The sequence below is a fragment of the Mytilus californianus genome, unplaced genomic scaffold (assembly GCF_021869535.1).
Source record: "Mytilus californianus isolate M0D057914Y unplaced genomic scaffold, xbMytCali1.0.p SCAF_4, whole genome shotgun sequence".
In the NCBI taxonomy this organism is placed as follows: Eukaryota; Metazoa; Mollusca; class Bivalvia; order Mytilida; family Mytilidae; genus Mytilus; species Mytilus californianus.
In genome coordinates, this window is record NW_026262690.1 from 26877711 (window position 1) to 26903027 (window position 25317).

A 25317-nucleotide genomic window follows, 5' to 3' on the forward strand; every position below is an offset into this window, starting at 1 on the left:
ATAACGTCATTGTATCTACGTGTAGACGTCATTGTATCTATGTGTAAACGTCATTGTATCTATGTGTAAACGTCATTGTATTTCATCAGTAAATCGTTCATTATATAAACGTATTTTTCGTCTTAATATAAACACAACGCATTCTATCCTATACGGTCACGAGAATGGGCACCAACTGTGCACCTTTAATATCAGACTTATTCCTGTTTTGTTTAAAGTCGCAGGTTTTGACCAAAGGCAAAACGATCCGTCTAAATTCCCTTGATTAGATTAAGTTAACACCTTTTACTGCTAGGTAAACCTTCGTAATATAAAAAAAAATATACAATATATATATATAAAAATATTAAGTAATCAAAATTCAGAATTTTTCCTGTTTTGTTTAAAGTCACAGGTTTTGACTAAAGGCAAAAAGAGACGTCTAAATTCCATTGATTAGATTAAGTTAACACCTTTTACTGCTACGTATACCATCGTAATTAAAAAAAAATATACAATATATATGTAAAAAATATTAAGTAATCAAAATTCAGAATTTTTTCCTGTTTTATTTAAAGTCACAGGTTTTGACCAAAGGCAAAAAGATCCGTCTAAATTCCATTGAAAAGATTAAGTTGATAACTTTTACTGCTACGTATACCTTATAATATAAACAAAAATATAAAATATATATATATATAAAGATATTGAATAATCAAAATTCCTCTACGTATTCTGCAAACAGATACACCATGTACTGACTTGAGATACATCCCATATGTACCGCAATAATTAATATATTTGAATATTTAATGACGTGTTGTTCAGCAGGTCGTAACCACAGTCCCGTCCTGTTTTCTCGATCGGTCGATTATCATTGTATTTTTACTTGCAATCAGTAACACGACGGGTGCCATAAGTAGGGCATAAACCCTTCCAGTGCAGATGAATATACCCTCTGTTTTTTGTGGGATTCGTGTGTAATATTTAGTTTTATCGTTGTGTATCTTTTCGTCGGTTTTCTCTTTGGTCAAGTTTTATTTGTTTAATAGTTTTGTCAACGTTTAACCGTAGGAAGGATCGAATATCGAATACCAAAATATGAAAAACGCTAACCTGTTAACCGGACCTTTTTTCGATTTTAATAGATTTGATATAAATGTGTTTTAAAATTATTAATATATTTTGATGAATTTTAAAATGATCGTCGTGGTAATTTATTTGGCAGATCAATTGTCCAGTATATTGATTGCTATTGTTAGCCTTGAAAACATTCCAATTTTACAAAATTAATTAGCACAAAAAAGAAACTTTTCTGTCAGTTATTAAAATTTATGGTCCTACATTCTAATAATACATATATTTTGGCACAACTCAAGGTCATACTTTGTCATACTGAGTATGGTGTATTTACACTAAATCTCTTGAGATTTTATTGTTTATTAGTTCAAACTGAGCTATAAAATTGTTTTCAGTAATTATGATTCCTCTTAAACAAGTACTTCGTGTCTTTTTGTCATTATAAGTTGTTTTTGTGTACATATCTGATGCGTCAATGCCTTTTCAACGGATTTTTTTACACTCTGTCTGCATGTGTCTCTCCTGTGTCAGGGGCCTGTAATTCAGTGGTTGTCGTTAGTTCATGTCTGCTACATTTGATTTTCGTTTATTGCTTTATTACAATTCTGACCGCTTGTTTTTATGTTTGAATTGTGTTACATTTTGTAATGTCGGATATTTTATAGCTGACTATGTTGTACATGAATTTTTTTGCTCATTGTTGAAGGCATTACGATGACATATAGATGCTTCGATCTTCTTCATTTGGACTTTTGGGATAGTTGTCTCACTGGCAGTTATACCACATCTTTTTTTTATAATGAATTATTTACATATCGTTGACTTAAAAGGTGTCCTTCAATTTTATCAGCTATATTGCACATTTTTGTTGCATTTTTATGGCTCTGGATTATTAGTTATGTGTAAGTTCACATTCAGTATTGTCCATTATATGTTATATTACATGATATCCCTTTTTTTCAGGTGATATTGGAGGATCTATGGGACTTTTTCTAGGAGCCAGTTTACTGTCCTGGTGTGAAATATTGGATTTATTTATCACGAATTTTATATTACCAAGGAATAGGCCTAAACAATGAATAAACCTTTTTTTCTCGCCAACAACATAACAACTAATTACCTAGCTGTGTATTTATCGTGTTTCTTTTATTAGCCCTTGTTCATTTGATAAAATCTACCTCATAATATCTAAGAAGTCAATGTTTATGTTTACATTTTGACAATACACGTATGCTACCATTCTAAAGCTATATTATGCCATACATATAAAATAAACAAAGTGAATTCCATAATCATGAATTGCCAACCATAAAACTCCTCGATATACATGTACAAAAGATGCGAACTGATAATTTGTTCATTGGTATGCAAGTTCAAGACGAACTTTGTACGAAATCCATAAAAGTGAAAATCCATTTGAATGCTGTCATTTTATAGATATAAATAGAAAATGTGTTTTCTTTCATTTTCAGAACCCTAATGAATGTATTTAAGAGCAAAAACCCTATTTTTGTTGTTGTCGTGTGTTAATCGTTAGACCAGAAATCATTAATTATGAATGAATGTAAACTCACGTCAGGAGTCCTAAACCTAGACTGTCTTGGAGCACATGTTCACAAATACGAAAAAGTGATAATAACTATAATTTCACTTTAGTACTCGATTTGAATACATTTCATTTGCCTGAAACACGTTTTTTTCTGACGATTTTTGGAAATTGATTTATAGGGGATGTTTAATAACAAATAAGTAGAATTCTACACTTTTAAAAGAATCGTGTTTAAATTGGTTAGGATTTATACTTAAGTTGACGAGGCAAAGAAGAGGTCATGGTTATTTTAGAACTATTTTTAATTTCTCAGAAAAAAATTTTGAAAAACAAATTGAGAAATTATAAGAAAAAAAATAGTTGGTTCAATGTATGCATACATTTTGTATGCCTGTTCTAGCAGTTTCTTATGTTTTTATAATAACACCATTACAAACAAAATTCCATTTTAATATTCTTGTCATGGTTAGAAAATACATAAAATAACACCATTACAAAATCAATCCCAATTCAATATTCTTGTAAGTGTACGTTATAAATAAAACTAATCTATTTTGTTTTTAGAAATTTACTTACCTGTGATAATATAAACGTTACAAAAATACGTCACTTTTTGTTGCGTTGATTCATTCATGTGACGCGTCGTTTATACTTCGTTTGTGGTGTCCTGTTTTGTCGTAAATTCATGGGAGGTGTCCGTTGTTATTCTACGGTTTACATGTTGTAATTTACTTTTATATTATTTATTTATGTATTTCTCTGACCTGAGTGTTCTTGCGTTTGTTTGTACTGTATTCCTGTCACGTAGTGTTGTCATTTTAGCGGTATTTGTAACATTGTCATATAAGCAGGAGGTTTGGTTAGCCATAAAACCAGGTTCAACCCACCATTTGTTCTTAAAATGTCCTGTATCAAGTCAGGAATATGACAGTTGTTATCAAATAGTCGGTTTCTATGTATGTTGGCGTATGTTTTTGTTGCAGTTCAGTGTTTCTTTTGTTCCGTTGTTTTCCTTTTATAGTTGATGTGATTCCCTCGGTTTTAGTTAGTAACCCGGATTTGTTTTCTCTTGATCGATTAATGACTATTGAACAGCGGTATACTACTGTTGCCTTTGGTAACACTGTTTCTTTATATTTATCGTGTTCTAGGTATATTTCGATAAAACTTCTGCACGACCTCTCTTTTATATGAGTATAGGGCGGGTTTTTGTGTTGACGTGAATTATCACTAATATGGTCATAATTATAAATGACCTGTTTTTATAAACTTTAAATTTTTTAAAATACTAAGGATTTTCTACCGAAGGAAAAGTTTACTGTAGTTGTATTTGGCAAAACCTTTCGGAATTTTGGGTCCTCAATGCTCTACAATTTCGTACTTTATTTGATCTATTTAACTTTTTATGCAAGGGTTCACTGATAATTATTTATTATATATGCATACCCAATAAAATATTTCAAGAAGTGGGATGGAGATTGCCTCCCCTGACTCGCTGCAATAATGAATGATATATGAATTATCAGAAATATATTATATACTAACAGATTATTCATTCCATCTTGTATAATAAATGATTTGTATAGGCCTTGTCTTTTGTCCAATCCCTTTGTTTAAATGTATGCTTGATATTTGAACAATTAAACATTTTGAATTGAAAACTTACATCACTGAAACTAATCCAGAAATGAAATGCCTAAAGTGGAAGCCATGCATTAATTATAAACATTGCACTGACAATGAAACAAATTCTTGAATACAACCAATTAAGAAATCATTTGAGCCTTGAGCACTTTACAATATTCTAAGTTTGTAAGAGAATAATAATCCCTTTCTTCATGATATGATCATGATGAAGAAATGGATTATCAGTATCGTACATATACTAAGTCCTTTAGTGAACAGAAATCAGTAAATCAACCATTTCAAACTTAACGAAATTAAGCACACAAAGGAAACAATTGAATATAATTTTGTGAGTCCATTTCAGCGAGAGATTTACGAAGCGTTGATTCTAGAAAAAGAAACCACGGTATGTGAATAGCATGACGTCACGACAATGGTTTAATCGTTGAAAATACGTAATGTAAAAAGACGAGTAGAGAGGACATAGTTTAGTATATATGCATGAATTGGTTCAATTTTTTTCTTAACATTATAATTACAAGAAACTCGTTTCATATGACTTTAAAATCGAATTTGAATTTAAATTTACCAAACCTAAGTGACCAATTGTGCTGTAAAGAATCTGGCAGTCATATCATTCATGCTTTCATTGTCTACCCGTCCGTATGTCCAAAACATGTTTCCGTCACTCTTTTTAATAGCCTAGACTTTACCCAGTAATCAGCACTTATATATTGACATGAACTATAGTATTAGTATGGTTATATTTATAAATTAACTGTTTACAAACATTTGAATTGTTCGGAATTCTAAGAACTTTCTATCCCAAAAAAATATGATGTATTTTTGCAAAACATTTCGGAATTTTGGGTTCTCAATGCTCTCCAACTTCGTACTTTTTTTGGCTCTTTAATTTTTTTTTATTCGAGCGTCATTGACGAGTCTTTTGTAGACAGTAAGCGCGTATCTTTGGTGAGTTTTTTCCAGCAACTTAATGGGGATGAATTTTACCTTGTGCGCACTATTTGGACCTGTAAGACACCTTTTTCATGCTTGCAGATACTTTGTTTTTTTTTAATATGTTGAACGAATTTAAATTATTTCTTCATATTAATTATGATTATATGAACTTTCAGGTTTAAATATATATTAATGGAAGTAAATTAATAATCAACAAATTTTAACTTTTTAATACAAAAAGAGTGTTTTATTATCCATATCTATAAAACTACAAAATGACATAAAGTTAAATGACTTTAATATAATACCCTAAGTAGTAGAAAGATTAAACCTAAACCAAAATCCAAAAACTATGCAACATAACGTACACAAATGAAATAAAAATAGAACTCAAGTATAAGTTTCTGGGTACTTATTATAAATAGAGCCGCGGTAAAATACTGAATACACCAAGACAGTTACAAGTCGACAAACTGCCTAAGTGTTTTGTTTACAATAAAGTAAAGTCAAAACAATTTTACCCTGGAAGAGTTTTGCAATTTTCACTTTTCCCTCTGTTCACAATGTTTGTAACTTTAACCGTAGAGACTTCAGTAAATTCTGATGTTACTTAATATATATTATTTGTTTCAATTTGGTTTTTGAGATGGTATCCCACTATGAATTATTATTTGTAAAACATTTATACACGTGCAAAAAAAGCATTACATGTAATATAACATATTTATTTGTCCCTCCAAGCATTCTAGTATTTTGAATCCTTGAATAGTTTTCTCTCAATAAATGCGCAGTTATGCAATGGAGCAACATAATTCAGTTCAGCTATTTACTTGTTATTTTCTTTTTCATAAGGCAAATAAGATGATATTCAATAACTTGGAAACTTGCTCTAAAATTGGGACCAATTGTGGTCTTTATTATCCCTACTTCTTTTGGCCTATATCACTCTAACTTTTAGATGCTGAAAATGTGTGATGTTCGTCATTCTGATCAGGTTTGAAAATATTTGTCTCAACAAACTTTAAAAAGTACCCTGCAAAAGCTTCAGGCAATATATGAATTACGAAAAATATACGGGAAATTATTTGAATCCAATATAAGTGTGCGATACTTGTATACTGATTAATGAAAGTGTTAGCATTTTAGTGATAACGTACATAATGCACATACACATATATATACTGTATATATATGAAAGTCGAAGGATTAGTGCCACAGTTCTGATAAAAGATTAAATAAATGCCAACAAGATAAATTAAAATCGTATTGACAAATTGCCTTTGTCAGTGCCAATCTTTACTCCAATTTGATAAAAATAATTATGAGTTCTTTTGTGTTAGAATAGTATAGTTACATATATATGAAAAAAAGTAAAATAATAAAAATACCGAACTCCAAGGACAATTCAAAACGGAAAGTCCCTTATCAAATGGCAAAATCCAAAACTCAAACACATCAAACGAATGAAAAACAACTGCAATATTCCTGACTTCTTACAGACATTTCCTTATGTAGAAAATGGTGGATTAAACCTGGTTTTAATGCTTGCTAAACCCCTCACTTGTATGAGAATGCAATGAGAATCATTATATGCATTAAATTCCATTATATTGACAACAATATGTGAGCAAAATAAACAGACATAATAGGTAAAAATGTCAAAAATTAGGGTACAGCAGTCAACATTGTGTTATAATCTTAATCACTATAAAAACAAACAAATATTTCAACAAAGAAAAACAAAATGGCATATAGACACTCTGAATATGTATATTTATATACACATCACTGTGTGCATAACATTTGTGAAATTTTTCAGAGAAAATTTGTCATATGAAATGTAAGCCTCTCCGCGAGTTCATTGCTTATATCTAAAGATCCTTTGGAATTGTTACAATCTAGTAACAAACGGGTTATTTTCAGCTTGATACCTTGATACGACTGAACGCATTCCAGTTTGTTGGACCAATAGTATCCAATATTTCCTTTTTTACCTCTATAAAGTATTTCTCTCTTATAGTACTTAGCACTGGAAATGATGTTACCACATTCACTTATCTTCATTATCTGTATGGCACAATTGACATGACGGTTCTGCTAAAAAGTGTGTAAACCTGTGTGTGTCTGATTGTAAAATATATGCTTCAGTTATCATTATAGCTTTGACATTAGCTTTTTTTAGCTCAAGTCTTGGTAGATTTTTCAGATTCCAGTTTTGGGCAGTTTGTCCAATTTCAAGGCTTTCTAAGTTCATATATTTAGATTGGTTTTATTGTTGGCTTCATATTTCAATTTAGTGTTCCAAAATTGGTTTACTTTTTTCTTAGTTTCTTCTTTCCAGTCATCTCTTTTATGGTATGTTTTTCTGTAGATAATTGGTGAAAGATAGATCATCTAGTTCTAGTATGTTAAGTATTTTGCTGAAAAAACTTTTCTTGTTGTCATAATTAGTGGCAATTTGTCTATTCATAACATCTTTAATTTTGTTGTTGTCACATGATATTATGGAGTATAAAAGTGATAGCAAGGCTCCTAAAAAAAATAAGACAGCAGCATTTGGTGTTCTCTCTAAAAGGGACTGCAGGAGCCTCAAATATTTCCTGTGGAATATCTCTAGTTTCTCAATATTTGATTTTGTCAATGGTAGAACTTCTAAACCATATGTTAGTTTTAGTATTACATATGTCTTATATATTTGGTACGAGGTTGCAGGGTTGAGCCCGTTTGTACAATGTACACCAGAACCCATAAGTGCATACTTTGTTCTTCTAGCTGTTTGGATTCTTTCTTTAATGTTGGATTTATTTTCTTGTCCATCTGTTCTCTGTATGCCTAGATGCTCACTTCAATCCGTGGTTTTTACTATTTTACCACCCATAGTCCAGTTGTAGTCAGTTTTCTGTTTTGGTAGGATGAATTTTACAATGGTGGTCTTTAGCATATCTGTCTATTACATTCAACACTATTTGAAACTCATATTCATTGTTTGAAATAAAGGCTATATCATTTGCAAAAGTTGGTGCTCCTACATATATGTCTCCCAGATAATATCCTAATAAGATCTGCTCTAGTTCTATCAATAGGTCTTGTACAAATATTTTGTATAAATGTGTGGAGAGTAATCTACCTTGTCGTACCCCTTGCTTAATTTTGAATGGTTCACTTAACCCATCCATCCATTTTACTTTGGAGCTAAGCCTATCATATAGCTCGGTTAGAATTTTCCAATAAATTGGATGTATAGTTTGATCAAGTGCCTTGTCCATTAGAATGACATGCTGTACAAAATCAAATGCTGAATGTACATCAAGAACAGATATGAAAAAACTTTCAGTTGCCTTTTTGTTTTCATATCGGTCTTCTGATATGAGCAGGCTTGACAAAATTGGTGACAGTCCTTCTGTAAACCCAAATTGTAGTAATGTTTTTAATTTTAGATTAAGTTTTTTCCAAAAAGGCATATTCAAATGTTTTTCCAATAGTAGGTGTAACTGTTGTTATACCCGGTAATTCCCCATAACAATTGGATCTTTTTGCTCTCTGAGTACTCGAGTAAGTAAGCCAAATAAAATGATGTTGGTAGTGTTAGTTTCAGTAGTATGTTGTTAAATATTGATGTTAGCACAGGAGCGACGGTTGATTTTGAGGTTTTTTTTAATTTTCAGCTGTTATTTCAGATTTGTCTGCACTTTTTTTTGTATTGAGTTCGCCAATTGCTTTCATGACTTCTGTCTCTGTAAATTGTTCCCGGTCTTTGGTTCCTTTTCCATGGCTTGTTCATATAGTTGTTGTCTGATTTTACATAGGTTAAGATAGCTATTGTCATATATATCCTCCTTTAGGACACTTTAATCTTCATAATATGAGGCAAAACTTCTTCTTTGATCTTTTGGTACAAAATGATATTCACTATCAATTTTCAGACAATTTATTGAGGTTTGTTGGTTTGCTGCGAATCCTATTTATTAGTCTATAAAAAAGTTTGAGAATTGGGGTTGTCCATTATCTGTTGATAAAGATTTTGCCGACTAATAGCTTGTTCCATTCTCAATTAACTACGCAGTCTCCTTTTTATCCAATCTAAATGTTGTTGCCACAAGATGATCTTTCTGTTTACTAACATCCTGCCATTGTTTATAGATATTTCTGATGATTTTAGCTGTATTTGAACCTCTGTTGATGCTTTCTATTTTGGACCTTCAGTTGCAATAGTTTTTGGGGAATTGTACTATTCCTTGCTCTTATAAGGCTATTTGATAACTTATCCATCTCTGTGTTGACGTTGTTTTCTTTCATAATTGTTATAGCGTCCTGTTGAATGAGGCTGTTGTATTGCTTTTTGTCCATATGATTCCATTGGAGTTTGTACTTATTTATAATACGAATATCTTACGAAGCTGATATCAGTACTGCAATTACTCTTTCATTGCCATCTTTTATTTTTATTTTATTTATTCGTCCATGAAATTAGCCACAATATGGCGGCCTCCCTTTTCCTACGATTAGTAGAATTTTTGCAAATTATGTTTGCATCAACACCGGTAAATTTCGCTGATTTCAAACGCTCAAATGAATCGGCAGCATTCCACAATTTGAATTCGAGTTATCTCCCTGTGACCGAAACCTTACCTTAATCAAGGTTATTTTGTTGTATATTTTTTCACATAAGAATCGAAATATGCCAGTTCGTGGTTTGTAATTGATTTACCAGATCTTCTTATCTTATATACAGCTATACCAAAGTCAACCCTTGAGATTTATTTAACTGGCGTGATATATTTTGAGATAACGTTTCTTTTCTTAAATAGAAATTGACAAAACTGTGTCATATAAAAGGGGGGAAAAGGATTAGACTGTATGTTATCTCTTATGAGTTTAGATAAGATTGTATACTTTTGTTGAATTACGTGCATTCAATAATTCAACTTTGATTTTGTATGATTTTTTGGACAAAACTTTGGTGAAACTATTGTATCTCCATTTTAAAGTTTATTGACAATAGTTTTATTTCGCATGCTGTCCTTGTGATGTTTAAAGAGTATGTTTTTTATTCATTGGCAATTAAAATATCAAAATTTCTACAATGTAAAGAGAAAACAGTTATTAAAAAACAAGTGTGTTTTTGTTTTGGTTATTTGAAATATTGCAAATGACACATTTCTAGTATACTATTGCAAACCAAATATCTATTGGCTGTATATTTAAACAATGATTATATTATAAAATTTATATAACTTTATTTGAATCATCAAAGCTCAACGGCAATGACTCAAAATGCATAATTTTGTTCATTGTTGTAACTAAAAGTATGACTGCTTTTTCTATGGTAACAAGATAAATAACCATTGGCTGTAGTTTTAAAACTATGCGTATTCGACGATACATGTTATCTATGTGTGATAAACTCGATAAACCTTCAGTTAAATGGTTTGCGGCATTGAATTGAAATGCATAATTAATCATTTTAATGATTTGTATTGCCACTATATAAGATTATGTTACATCAATGTGACATGGTTGCTAAACTCACGATGAAAACAGTGACGGACTTTACTCCGGAATTTAGCGATAGCCTTTTTAAAGTAAAAAATGTAAATGGTGTTAGTAAACATGACATTACAGAAAAGAATAGAAGTCACGATTCGCCAGCTTGGAAGCGTCTGAAGAAAGTTTTAATTGAATTTAGTAACAGCACAACTATTCACGGATGTCGTTTCATTGGTGAAACCGATTCATCATCACTGAAAAGGTAACTATTTTGCTTTTATACATTTGCAATTAGATAGACATCCCTGCATTAAAGAGACATAAATATTCATATTACTAGTGCATAGTGTCATTTAAATGCAATGCAAACATCTTACACTTGGCAGTTATTAAGCACATTGGTTACAGTAAAACAATTCAATCCCAATTACAAAAAATATACTTGTACTCATACATCTTTTTAAAACAAATTTGATTCATAAAAATCGTTTGTTGTCCTTTGTTAACAAATTCTTATTCTTGTCAAGTCTTCTTTGTGTCCGGGATGTTTTTCTATTTGCTGGCGTAAAAAAATGTCTGTGTTTTCAATACCAATGATTTTACACATCTTATTAAATGAAAAAGGTTTACATGCATCTTGAATATTTAATATTATTTACCTACTTGTTATTATCTCTTGACACTAAGGAATTTACTTTAGCTTCCATATTTATTTCATTTTCTGCACTATTTGGTTGATGATGATCTTTTTATACACATAGACATACACTGTTACTTGTTGATTTTTTTTTATTACACACAGGCACGCTCTGTTACATTTTTCTTTTCATTTTTGTAAGTCGCCGAAGGTATCACCAGGGTCTCTACTTCGACGCTGACACGTAAATTTGGAAATTGTATTGTTATTTGCCGTTATAAAACTTGTGGTATCATTTGAAATTAAGGAACATATCTCCCTCATACATATCTCTTACTCCTTTTCCCTTTTCAGGTGTATAAAACAATTGTACCGGTTCATGTTTTTTTTCTCTCCTTCTGATGCGTGTTGGTCTACATTTTTCCCACAGGCAGACTTACCCATTTATTTCCTATTTTTCTCCTGTTATCGCCTTAAAACCGAGACCTCCATTAGTGTAAACACGCACATGCACACACGGTCATTGAATATCTAGGTTTCCTCTTTATAGAAGGGAGGATAATATATAGCTTTTTAACATATTGTAATTATAGATCAGTATATAAACTTTGTCGCAAATTTGAATGCCAATATTATTCCTAAATTGCAGCCGAAATCGAAAAACAACACTTTATTTTATAAAGGCAAGGCGTCCGAGTCGCTTCTTTTTATTTACCTTCACCAGGAAAGCTCATTTGAAAGCCAAGGATGCATAAAAACGAAACAGTTGAAGAGCTAGATGACCAATAAGGACCGTCCAATGTAAACTTTGGCTGAGGGAGTTGAAACCATAGTTACTTAACATTTTAATCTTTTTTTTCAAACATACAAAATAAAACAAGCGCTTTTCTTGTTTTACTCTAAGTAACAAAGAAATACATGTACCCTTTGTGATTTTGTCGTGCGATTTGTCTCATTGACATACACACCACATTTCTTTTTGTACATATTGTATTGCAATTTATTGTAGAATATTATGGTTATGCCTGATGTTGTTATTCTTTGGATTACTAGTGTTCCAGATTGTCGACCGTCTGTTGTACTACTATAGCTGGCCAATGACTGTTAACATGAAAATGAATTTTAACCAAACATTAAAATTTCCTGCAATTACTCTGTGTAACCAGAATGCATTCAAGTGAGTAACTTACTTTTCTGTTGAGGTTAACATTTTTATTACATGTACATGAATATTTACAAATATATAAAAGACTGATTTGCTCCTTTTCAAACATTAGGATTCCCTAAATCCACACTGTAAAAGTAATGAGATGTGGTATGATTGTCAATGAGACAACTATCCAAGAAAACTCAAATGAAGTAGATGTAAGTAATATAGGCAACCGTGCGGCTTTCAACAATTAGAAAAACTCATACCGTATAGTCAGCTATAAATGGCCAGGACATGAAAAATATGAAACAATTCAAATGAGAAAACTAACGGCATAATTTATAACAAAACAATTTACGAAAAACAAATATGACAGACATGAACTACAGGCTCCTGACTTGGGACAGGCACATATATAGGTGTGTTATATCGTCTTTTGTTTTGAATGAAAACAAGGGTGTTCTCTTTGCTTGTTGAAATACCCTAAAATAAAATTTACCTAAAATAATTTTGCCCGTTTTGCTCTTTAGATTTTTATGTCTTTATATGTGTTTATATTGTGCCTCTCAAAGTTTAGTCTCAAGCGTACCCGAAGAAAGATCTTCCAGAGACACGTACCATGAAATGATTGGTACTGTTGTCAAATAGTAATGACATATGTGAAATGATCGGTACTGTTGTCAAATAGTAATGACATGTGTGAAATGATCGGTACTGTTGTCAAATAGTAATGACATATGTGAAACGATTGGTACTGTTGTCAAATAGTAAAGACATATGTGAAATGATCGGTACTGTTGTTGTGTCAAATAGTAATGACATATGTGAAATGATGGGTGTTGTTGTCAAATAGTAATGACATATGTGAAATGATTGGTACTGTTGTCAAATAGTAATGGCATATGTGAAATGATTGGTACTGTTGTCAAATAGTATTATTATACTTCATGTTAAAATGCCATATTTTGATTGGTTAATACGAGGGTGTTAATTTACTCTATCACATGGCTGAGCGGGTGAAATCTGTTTTGAATGTCATCCTCTCGTCCAGACCAATCAAAAATCGATAATTTAAAGGACAATGAATTGAATTTACATCAAGATATTAAAGACAATGCTTAAGTTCTAAGTTTTGGCTCAGATTCTATTATTTGAAATAAAACATCTTGCTTCACTTCTGTTGATTTTTCTAATACCCGTAACGTTGTTATGTACGTGACGCCATAGAAAATACTTTTAAATAAAATTCATCTGTAAAAGACAATAATGATAGGACAATCAGCATAATAAATTAAATAACACATAGCTGAGAGGGTGATAGAGCAGATTGGTACCCCTCGAAAAAGAATTGTCAACCTTGGCTTCGCCGCGGTTGACAATGTTTTCTCGGGGTAACACTGCTCTATCACCCTCTCAGCTATGCGTTATTTATATAATGACATATGTGAAATGATGGGTACTGTTGTCAAATAGTAATGACATATGTGAAATGATCTATACTGTTGTCAAATAGTAATGACATATGTGAAATGATTGGTACTGTTGTCAAATAGTAATGACATATGAAAAATATCAAATGTTTACACTTAACACTTTGATAAAAAAAATATGTAATTGCACAGATCTATGTTAATAATAAATAAATTTGACTGAACCTCCTTAAAATAAAATGGGTAATATTCACAAATATGCTTAATATATAACATGTAGTTATATTAATATATAAACTGGTAAAAGTTTAGCCACTAATATATCGGTCTGAATAAAATGAGACGTGGGGTAAATATGAAGGGCCGTAGGGGTACGCGTAACAGGTCGTTCATGTACCCTAGATGTACACGTAACACTTTGTTCACGTACCCTAGAGGTACACGTAACACTTTGTTCACGTACCCTAGAGGTACGCGTAACTGTTTGTTCGTGCAGCTAACCGCAACAGAAAACCTGTCATCATTTCCCTGAATAATGGATCATCTGTGTCAACATCCTTTCATTATGTCAACAAAGAAAAACAAAATGGCATATAGACATTCTATAGACAAACCACATAAACAAAAATGAAAGGCAAGAATACAAAAAATGACCATGGCACAATAACACAATGGCGAGATGCATTCAATACCTAGCCACGACAAAAGAATATTACCAAAAATGGACTAAGCAGTAAAGGTTAGAAATATACAAAGACAAATAAAAAGAACACTATAACACGTAATTAAGATGACAAACAACGTCAGTACCTAGAATCTATACTTCAAGACCATCATGTATAATTATTTGTGAAGTTGATACTGAATGTCTTGGTATCTTCCGATGAACTTTTTTAGAAAATGAACCAGACTTTTTTTGACATATTCCTGGTTCATCAACTTTCTGCTCAGACACTGGTGACGTTTTATAAAGTCTGAGTAACAGCCGCAAGCTCTTGAATACCGAATGAGTTGGGAAATGAATATCCCATATGCAGGTGAAATTGGTATATTGCTGCCAAGGTGGGGGGAATTTATAATTTCAAAATTAAAATTGTCTCGTTTGTCATAGATTCTGGTACTGAGATGCTTATATCAAATTCGAGGTATAAATCTAAAAATGAACCGACTTTAGAAGCTATGGACCATCTTGGAACTGTATTACTTGTTACTTCAATGGTGTGTGAATGTCTTTATGACTACATTGTACGATATTCCCGGGCTTTTATTTCCTATCATGATTTCCTTGATAGAGGATTGCTGCTCACAAGGAAGCTATTGTACCAAGAGTTCCAAATGGTGAAGTTGAAATCATCCCTTCGTAAATTTTACGGACGCCATCACGAGTTGGTTGACCGTTATGGAATAACCGTTTCACAGATGATATCGGATATGTTCCTTATGTCGAAACTACAATACCCTTCCCTTTTCACGAATGTGAACTACCGAATAAGACTATTTACCGGATTTGTAATAACATAAGCAACACGACGGGTGCCACATGTGGAGCAGGATCTGCTTACCCTTCCGGAGCACCTGAGATCACCCCCAGTTTTTCGTGGGGTTCGTGTTGCTTTATCTTTAGTTTTCTATGATGTGTCATCTGTACTATTATTTGTCTGTTTGTCTTTTTATTTTTTGCCATGGCGTTGTCAGTTTGTTTTCGATCTATGAGTTTGACTATCTCTCTGGTATCTTTCGTCCTTCTTTTGTGCATATAATAAAAGCATTTAACTAGTTCTTATTTTTCAATCAACAGAGCAAGTCTTGCTGCAGATCTTGGGCGGTATCATCTATTAGAAGCCATGCACACGTCTGATGGGACAGTAAATACTACATTCATACTGAAAGAAGGAGGAAACATATCACTAGAAAACCTTTATCTTTCGTCAGCTCATCAAAAAGAAGATTTAATTTTTGAGTAATATAAGATTATTTTATAATTCAATAATACAATTCAATTTTAAAATCAGACCATACACAAAAGTAGTTCTATATATTGAAGTACAGTTCACATTGTTTTTGAAGTTACACTTAAAACGCAAGTCTACACAAACGTTTCCTTTCCAAGAAAAAAAGTAAGAACAACAACATTTAACGAAAAATTCGTTGAATTCAGTTTTTGTCTATTTCGTTTCATGTTACAGATAATAATTTACAAGTCAAACCGCTAGCGTAGCTGCAGCCATTCAAAATGCAAACATCTTATTAAAAGATTGTTTACGCGTTGAACAAATAGAAGTTCTTCACAAATACATGTAACATTCAGAAACTGCGGCTTTTCATAGATTATTATAACACGCCTTCTATCGCGGTCGACATATTGGATTTATTGATATTCTCCCGAATACGGTTGAACTATTTGCCTCTGGACGGCAAGTAAATAGACATCAATAGATTAAGATATTTTCGAAAACTTCAAAACAAGCATTTTGGTCTTAATGATCAATTTTGGTTTCTTATAAACCTAATATTAATTTTGGTAGCAAAGTAAAAACAAATGTCAAGACTAATTCGCTGTATAAGGTTTCGTGTTGCTTTCCCATAGTTGATTGTAATCATTAATGTATTGTAGATGCACTTGGAAAGGTAATAAGTGCGGACCAGAAGACTTTGAGACGAGTTTGACAGACCATGGAGTCTGTTACACATGGAATAAAAAAGATGTGTCAGTTTCATCACCAGGTAAATACTTTGTTATAAACATAGTAACCGTGATTTGAACTAAATATTGCGAAGCCAATAGTAAATAGTGAATAGAAATTAAATCTTAACCTAAAATTTCAAAATCAAGGTTTAAGATACACAAAGCTTAGTATTACATAACATACCCAAAGCCTTGTGTGACATAATTTCAATCTTGATGAAGTTTAAATGTAACTGTTATTAATAAATCTTTTGATGCAAAAAGGAAAATTGGAGTTCCGAATTATACTTCTATACTCCAACAAATTAAATGATAAATTTGAACCTTAATTATTTGTTGTTGTAAACAAATTGCTAAGAAATTAAATATAATGCGTTCATTGAAATCTGAGATGTCAAGCAAATATTAATTCTGGAAGAACAGGGTTTGTTTATTTACGAGATGAAATTGGACTTTGAACTAGCTTTCAGTGTCCGCATGTACCCTTGTATCGGTACATGCATGGGGCGTATTTTTATTTTCCTTTGAATTGTTCCAGGTTTTCTTTTTAACCCGGTGCCTTTATTTGTTTTCAATATGGTATGAGTTTTGCTCATTGTTGAAGTCCATACGGTGACCCGTAATCTTTCAAAACTAATGATATTTGTCCAAATTTCAATCATACCACATCTCCTTATTTTCATATTATATAAAACTGTACACTGCAGACGATGGCGCCAACGGAACACCATCTTCAAGGAAAGGAAATCAAAAGAAGGGTCGTGATTTTTGTTATAAATTACAATGATAAATGTGTATAAACATCTGATTAAATATAAAGACCAAGTTTCTTTTAGTACATAGCATTGGTAGATTGTAAAAAAAAGGAGAATAAGTCTTTCAAATATCCGAACAGTTGACTGGATGCATTTTTTTTTTAGATCATTGACTTATCTCGTCCAACAACACGACACGTGCCGTTTGGGATGCATAAGTACATGTATGTTGAATGACCTTGTTGAGAAAATGACAAACAATTTGAAAACCTTCTAAAGGACCCTGTAAGTGGCCTTTTACTGAGCTTATTCAGTGGAATTTGGGGTATCTCAATAGCAATGGCTAAAACAGTTTACCAAATTGCAGTTTGAATTCTTCTCCAACAAACTGGTAATCTATTTAAACAAATTGCTTGAAAGGATGTTAGTATGAAATAAAAGGAAATACTTACCACCCAGCTCCAGTTTGTTGATATCTATGTCATGAATTTCAAACAAAATACTGACTTACTATAATATGAGTCACTGGTTTAAAAAGGTCTAACTTTAACATGAAAACTTCTATCCTAAATAAATTTTATAAATCAATAGTTCAAAACATTGTTTTGTAGGTAAATTATTTATTATTGCTTTGTTTTCTAAGAAGAAGTTATTGTGTAATTGTGATTTGGATAATATTTTCTATAAGAATTACTGATCTGCTGGCATTAAAGGGAATTAATTTTATTGAGTCATTGTATATTAAAAATTTAATCAAAGATACCAGGCTTATGATTTTGCCTACAAAAGATTCATCAATACGACTCGAATAAAATTTTTTTTTAAAGTAATGTTAATTATTTCCCTTTAATAATAGCAGATAAGTAATTGCTTTAGAAAAAATTATCCAAATTACAATTACGCAATAACTTGCTGTTAGGAAACAGAGCTATAAATTATTGACTTACAAAACAATGTTTTGAACTATTCATTTATAACATTTATTTAGGATAGAAGTTTTCATGTCAAAGTTAAATACACTCAGGTTCATTAAACCGGTTACAATTCTATTGATATATTAATAGAATTATCATACGATAAAATTCTCCGCCACGTACATAAATATATTTATTTTCTAAATTCCCTTCGTTCAAACGAACATACATTATTTTTATACTAGACTATATAATTTCTGTATACCGTCTGCCCAATCTGTTTCTTATCTCATTCATAATAAAAATAACTAAAACACTAGTTTTAAAACTTGTCAGGCACGATGACCATTCTCGATTGTACAAAGCAAGAAATTACATTAATAAATCTTATAAACCTAAAGATTTTGAAACTAATAAGCGTTTTTTCAAATTATCACTTATGTAACTGTCTTTCGCGATATCAGATTTCCACCTTCCGTGAATCTTTAATAATCTGTCCGAGACACCAGAGTTACTAGCGGCTGAGCAACCGTCTGCCCTAAAACTAGGTGTACCAAAAATCTTTGGATCTAAACCTATTTCTGATAGAGCTCCAATAACAATCTCTCTAGTCCTAGTATAGGATAGTTTTATATTCTTTTTTCTCAGCTTGCAGTTGTGTGTACTTTTACAATAAGATAAAGCTCCGAACACAAAATCATCTGAGGACCTGTCTATTTTAGCTTTATCTAAATAATCACATAGAATTTTAACAGGACAGTGTGCTTGATCAAGTTTAGCTATCTAAACGTTTTTTTTCCTTTTCTGTAAAAGAGGGACGAAAGATACCAGAGGGACAGTCAAACTCAAAGATCGAAAACAAACTGACAACGCCATGGCAAAAAATAAAAAGACCAACAGACAAATAATAGTACAGATGACACATCATAGAAAACTAAAGACTAAGCAACACGAACCCCACCAAAAAATTGGGGTGATCTCAGGTGTTCCGGAAGGGTAAGCAGATCCTGCTCCACATGTGGCACCCGTCGTGTTGCTTATGTTATTACAAATCCGGTATATAGTCTAATTCGGTAAGTTACATTCGTGAAAAGGGAAGGGTATTGTAGTTACGACATAAGGAACATATCCGATATCATCTGTGAAACGGTTATTCCATAACGGTCAACAAACTCGTGATGGCGTCCGTAAAATTTACAAAGGGATGATTTCAAATTCACCATTTAACTCAACTGACATATCAGCTACTTTCTGTTTTAATGCATGAAAATAGACAACATCAAGCGGTTGAAGTAAATGGGACGAATGTGATGGAAAAAACAACAAATCTACACCGTTATCACGTGCTGCATCAATGGCGTACGTAGACAAATGGGTGACATGATTATCGAGAATCAAAAGAACAGGACGTTTTCTTCCTATGGATGGTAGAAATGCATTATTAAACCAATTCATGTACAAGTCACTGTTTACAAATCCGCTTTCAGTTTTTTCAAATAGCCATGAAGCTGGTATACCTGTTGAGTAGTCATCCCTAGGCAAGGCTCCAGAGAAAATTACAAGTGGAGGGGGTGTTTGTCCAGCAGCAGAAATAGCTAGTAATAGTGTGATATGCCCAGAAATGTTGACCTGGGTTTGGTTTGGATGACGAATGTGTTTTGGGACAATTACTTTCTTAGTACCATTTAGGCGACCTGAAAATCCTGATTCGTCACAGTTATAAATTCGGGTCGGGTCGTTCATGAGATCTAATCTCTTCAATGTACTTTCAAGAAGATCGTAGTATTGATCGATTTGATTTTGAGATATTTCAGCCCTACATTTTTCTAGAGGATGAGACTTCCTTAGACTTATATTCTTGTGTCTTTTCATAAATTTTGTCACCCATTTATCTGACGGCCCATTTTCAAGATTGAAGAGCGTTTTTCTTCCACTTTTTTCACAATTTCTATTACAAATCTTTTCAAGTTCTGGCGAGATAAGGGAAGACCACGAACTGCCATATACTCAATATAATTTATCAAGCTTTCTTCTTCGGAAACGGTAAGTTCATTAGTAGGTCCAAAAGAAGAGGGTGGATCTCTACCAACATAACGTCCACGTAAGTGGTCATGTAAAGTTGCATATGGGATGCCAGTTTGTTTTGAAACTTTCAAAAGGGACATGCCATCTTTAAGAAGAGACTTGGCGAATTTAAATTCCTCAGTGGTTCGAAGTTTTTGGTCTCTTGGCATCTTCCTACAATGTTAATAATGTATTAAGCGTATGTCAAATTGGCGACTTCCTTTCTGATTTTATTTTAATTCATTAAAAATATATAAATATTTTTTTTCTAATCTTTTGATTTCAATGTATGCTTAATTTCATTTTGACACGTGAAACACACAAACCGGAATTCACATAATAGGACAAGCAAGTTTACCCAAAATTTTTTGTTTACATAACAATGGCGACGATCAAGTGATAAATCTGAAGGGGCTCGACTGTGACAAAAAATGATGTTATGAATGCCCTGGATTGAATATTACGGTAGGAATCACATCATTGGAATTCTGAATATTTTTTTTATTGATCCATGCTATTTATGACTAGTAAATATTTACTTACAGATTTGTTTAACACTTGATTCCAAGAGCGATCTTTTAAACTCGATTTACCATTGTCGATTTATCGTCTGCTACTATATTCACGTGAAGTTAGGAGCATGCGAAATGTGCATTTCTTGTAAAGCCTCTTGGAAGGTATAAAAAACAACAAATGTTTTAATTCAAAAGTGTTTTATTTTCATAAAAAAAATATTTTTGTAGCTGGTTATCGAGCACTGGTCAGGGGAGTCTAGTCCCAGTCAGAATACCAATTTCATAACATTACACTTTTTCTCCGAAACGAAAATTATATTTTTCAGACACAAACTTACGACTTCAATCATTTATTTTTTTAGTTAAAGATTTTTTACGGTTATTTTAATATTGTAGTGGTAACGACTATAACATATACACAAAGAAAAAAGTTAAGCACCCCTTGATATATTGCATTATAGTTTTTTACCAAAAATGTTAATTTGAATATAAATATTGATTTTAACAAGACCAATGTTCCTTTAAAAAGATGTGACTATACAGATGTGACCGGTCATTAAGATATCGACGTATCATACACGTGAACCATGCCTCCCATGCAAATTACAAAATGCAGTTCCCCGCTCTTCAAATTTGAGTATTTAAGTCCGGCGATTTGAAAATTTTATTCACACTCTGTGAACATGGTACGAAGACGAATATCGGAGGCTCAAAGATGGCAGATTATCGGCATGCGGTCATCAGGATTATCTTATAAAGCTATTGGACGTCAAATGGGCTACCATTATACTGTAGTCAGCAGGCTTGTGCGGAAACACATCCAAACCAATAACGTGAAAGACTTGCCAAGATCCGGTAGACAACTGGTGACATCGCAACGTGAAGACAGGGCACTTCAACGCCTTATTAGACGAATGCCATTCGCAACAAGTCCTGTTCTTAAAAGAAAATGGTTACCTTATAGACAGCTATCAACCAGAACCTTGAGGAACCGGTTGAAATCAGCAGGACTGAAGTCAAGGAGGGTAATAAGACGTCCCATGTTAACTGACTGACATCAACAACTGCGTTTGGCATGGTGCTTAGCTCGTCGTGGTTGGAACTTGAGGAACTGGCGCAAGATCCATTGGTCAGACGAGAGCCGGTTTCTTCTGCATGTTACAGAAAGAAGATTGAGAGTTTGGAGAAAGAAAGAAAAAAAACATCATATACCCAAAGGAACATCCAACCAACTGTCCCTTACGGTGGAGGCTCTGTGATGGTATGGGGGTGCATCTCTCATGACTGCCAATTGGACTTGGTGACTATACGAGGAAACCTTAATGGTGATCAATACATCAGAGAAGTTCTTCAGCCAGTAGTTGTACCTCATTTTGATAACCACCCATTAGCTGCAAGACCTATGTTTATGGATGACAACGCTAGGCCGCATCGTTCAAGGGCGGTTACCGCATTTCTTCAAGGCGAAGCAGTAACTACTCTTCCATGGCCTACCATGAGAACGGATTTGAATCCGATAGAGCATATTTGGGACACGTTAGGCCGTCGGGTACAGGCAGCCGAACCACATGTACAAAATTTACGTCAGTTGGAAGCAGCATTGCACCGGGAATGGCGGCAAATACCACAGCAGGAAATCCGACTACTAACTGGAGGGATGAGACGCAGGGTTGAGGCCTGCATCCAATCACGTGGTGGTTTCACCCGATATCGAATATTGAACTATGGATATCGTTAACAGACTTATAATGGACGTTTTCTAAGTGAAATGACAATAGTATCATGCAAAACGAACTCAGAAGGTCCATACTTAAAATGGACATGTTTTAATGTTTAAACTGGGCTTGTGGTTCTGTGACAATCTATTCATTAAATTATCATTTTTGTTGCAATTTGTTGTGTTTTTTTAAAAGCTAATGGTATGTCCTAACAGGCTGCATTACTCTTTTGCCACCATTTGTTCCGGGATCCCATGACCCTTATCGTAATATTTGTCAATTCGGGAAAAAAAGGGGGGGGGGGTGCTTAACTTTTTTCTCTGTGTATATTAGGATCTACCAAATTGTTTTCAACGACGGTTTTCAGCAGTTATTTACTCAACAATTTTGTTGATGATGGCCCTGATTGCTAGGAGCTTTACTAATTCTTCACATTATAGACCTAAATGAAACGAATACGATTTTGGTCAATGGTAAGCAAGGGTCAAGAAATATCAAAGAAAGGAGTTTGAATAATTTTATTTTAGGTGTGGAGAATGGTTTACGGTTAAAACTAAATGCTGAACAGAATGAGTATATGCCTGGACCCCACAATTCCGCTGGGCTAAAATTCCTTTTGCATGATGGGTCCGATATCCCTATGGTTCATGATTTAGGACAAGCTGTATCAATTGGTTCACATGTCTTCATTGGGGTGAAACTACTAGAGGTACGTATGACAAAAGGACGATAATAGCTTATTATTTATTAACACCCTTTAGAAAACGTAGACTGACTTTAAAAGAAGTAAATTGGCTTTTATGATTAAAAAAGATAGAGGTACTAAATCGGCTTAGAAAATATAGAGGTACCTGTAGGTACTGGAATTTCGTAATAAACAAATTTTCTAAATATAAGAGACGATTCACTGTTTAAATATCAGCCTTTTTCTCTTGTACATGGGACGAATAATACGAAGTACAGACTACATGTATCCTGAAAAAAATGTTTTATAGACAGAACTAATTCTTCTTTTTTACGCAATAAAAGTTTCCAAATGACAATAATTCGTCTTGTCTGTATTAACTTGCTTGCAAAGTCTATTCAAATATAATGCAATTAATTATAATAATCTGGAAAACCAATCGTGATATACGTCGAAATCATCAATGTAAAGCAGATTGAAAAATATTAATACGCGAGACAACACATACCAAACATGACTTTTTTTTTTATTATATATGCAGGACTTTGAACCGCGATTGTCACACTGAAGTGCGATGGTTTGACGCTGAACTGCGTTTTTGATCACGCTGCAGTGTGACTCGATCTTGTTGATAGCTACGCCGAAGTGCGTTGATGGTAACGCTGAAGTGCGATGGATTACATTAAGTATATATTTAATGTTTTTCATGTTCACAAGTCAATGCAACTTGTTTGTTATAATCAGAATTTCACGTTGTTAAGTAAATCATCCAGAGTATGCAGGACGATCTCTCATTTAGTATGAAACTAAAGACACACATAATATGAAATATATTCTTGTATTTTAAATGTTCCAAATACCGTTTAAAGAGGTATAAATTAAAGGTATTGATGAAACTTTAATATAAGAAGGGAACTGACAGATGATTCTTTTTACGATTCTTTTATTTCAACCAAACACATACATTACATGGATACCAAAAAACAATAAATATTGACAAGAATGGATGCAAAATTATATACTAACTTATATAAAATCTACTTATCATAATAAATACACAGCTGTAGATTTTAAACTGGACATCACGCGTCTTATAGACCATCGCACATCAGCGAAAGGACCATCATACTTCGGCGAAGAGAATCGCACTTCAGCGTCCCCAACGCACCTTCGAGTCCTACATATATGTACAGTACTAAAAGATAACCTCTCCGCAGATTGGGAGAAAGGTTTAGCGAACTTTCCGAAACTTCGAACATACAGAAAATGTGACAAGTAATACATGTAGCTTTTCTAAAAAGCTTGCCGTTTTATAGCTAATTATGTTGAAAATTGAATTTTTTATTTGTAATATCATCCATTCAAAATATTACTCTGCGTATATTGTATTGGGGTAAAAAAAGTGGAACATTAGAAAGGTCAATATGATATTTTTAAAAGGGTTACATTTGTCTGTGTGTGCGTGGCAAAGTTAACCTCTGGAAAGATCTTAATTTCTAAATCACTTGCGTTTTTGCCTGTACTAATTTCGGTAAACTTTTTTTATGAATACATTTTTCAAAAGAGATGTCATTTATTTACTCTCTATTTGTTTGATTGTGTTTGAGAAAAAAGGTGTGATAAATCTTTCATTAATTGTCCCGTGAGATAAATCAACCAAACACGTTTTAGAGTCCACTGAATCTTTATTATACCGGAACTAATTGTGCCTATATCCTACTTGAGCAGGTATCATTAGTTTGTAAGGGTACATAGTTCCTGCGAAAAATGTTTATAGAGTAAATCGGTTTAAATTCGGTTATATAGGTCTTCTTGTTAGTTATTTATTTTTTTTAGCTTTGTATCAATCTGATGAGTCAACCCCTTTTCAACTGGTCTTTACAATAAATTCTTACAAAATAGAAAAGAAAGGATAAGGGGTGTCCATCCATGACACACAGTCAGTTCATGCACAGCAAAAACACAAAGAGCAGAGGAACAGCGCTTTTATTGATGTATGTGATTGGGCGCCCGCAAACATGGTTATGTATGCGCCACATTTTGTATGTGACTTTCCAAGTCAGGAGCCTGTAATTCAGTGGT

At 32.9% G+C, this 25317-nt stretch overlaps 2 protein-coding genes across 2 annotated transcripts in view; one reads left to right on the top strand and one right to left on the bottom strand.

Moving 5' to 3' along the window:
• The window catches only part of LOC127737821 (uncharacterized), a 96666-nt gene extending 94513 nt beyond the window's left edge, over positions 1–2153 (top strand). The window contains exon 10 of the mRNA XM_052248755.1: positions 2023–2153. Within this exon, the coding sequence (XP_052104715.1) occupies positions 2023–2138 (116 nt within the window). The 3' untranslated portion in view covers positions 2139–2153. The remainder of the gene's footprint in view (positions 1–2022) is intronic.
• A 14554-nt stretch (positions 2154–16707) lies between these two features.
• LOC127736895 (uncharacterized) lies at positions 16708–20125 on the bottom strand. Its single transcript, XM_052247460.1, has 2 exons — positions 19474–20125; positions 16708–16712 (listed from the first exon to the last, which is right to left on the bottom strand). The coding sequence occupies exons 1-2, from the start codon at positions 20123–20125 to the stop codon at positions 16708–16710; spliced, it is 657 nt and encodes a 218-aa protein (XP_052103420.1).
• Between the last annotated feature and the right edge of the window lie 5192 nt (positions 20126–25317).

Coding starts and splice junctions, on each gene's coding strand:
- LOC127736895 (XM_052247460.1), bottom strand. CDS start 20,125: ATGAAAAGACACAAGAATATAAGTCTAAGGAAGTCTCATCCTCTAGAA.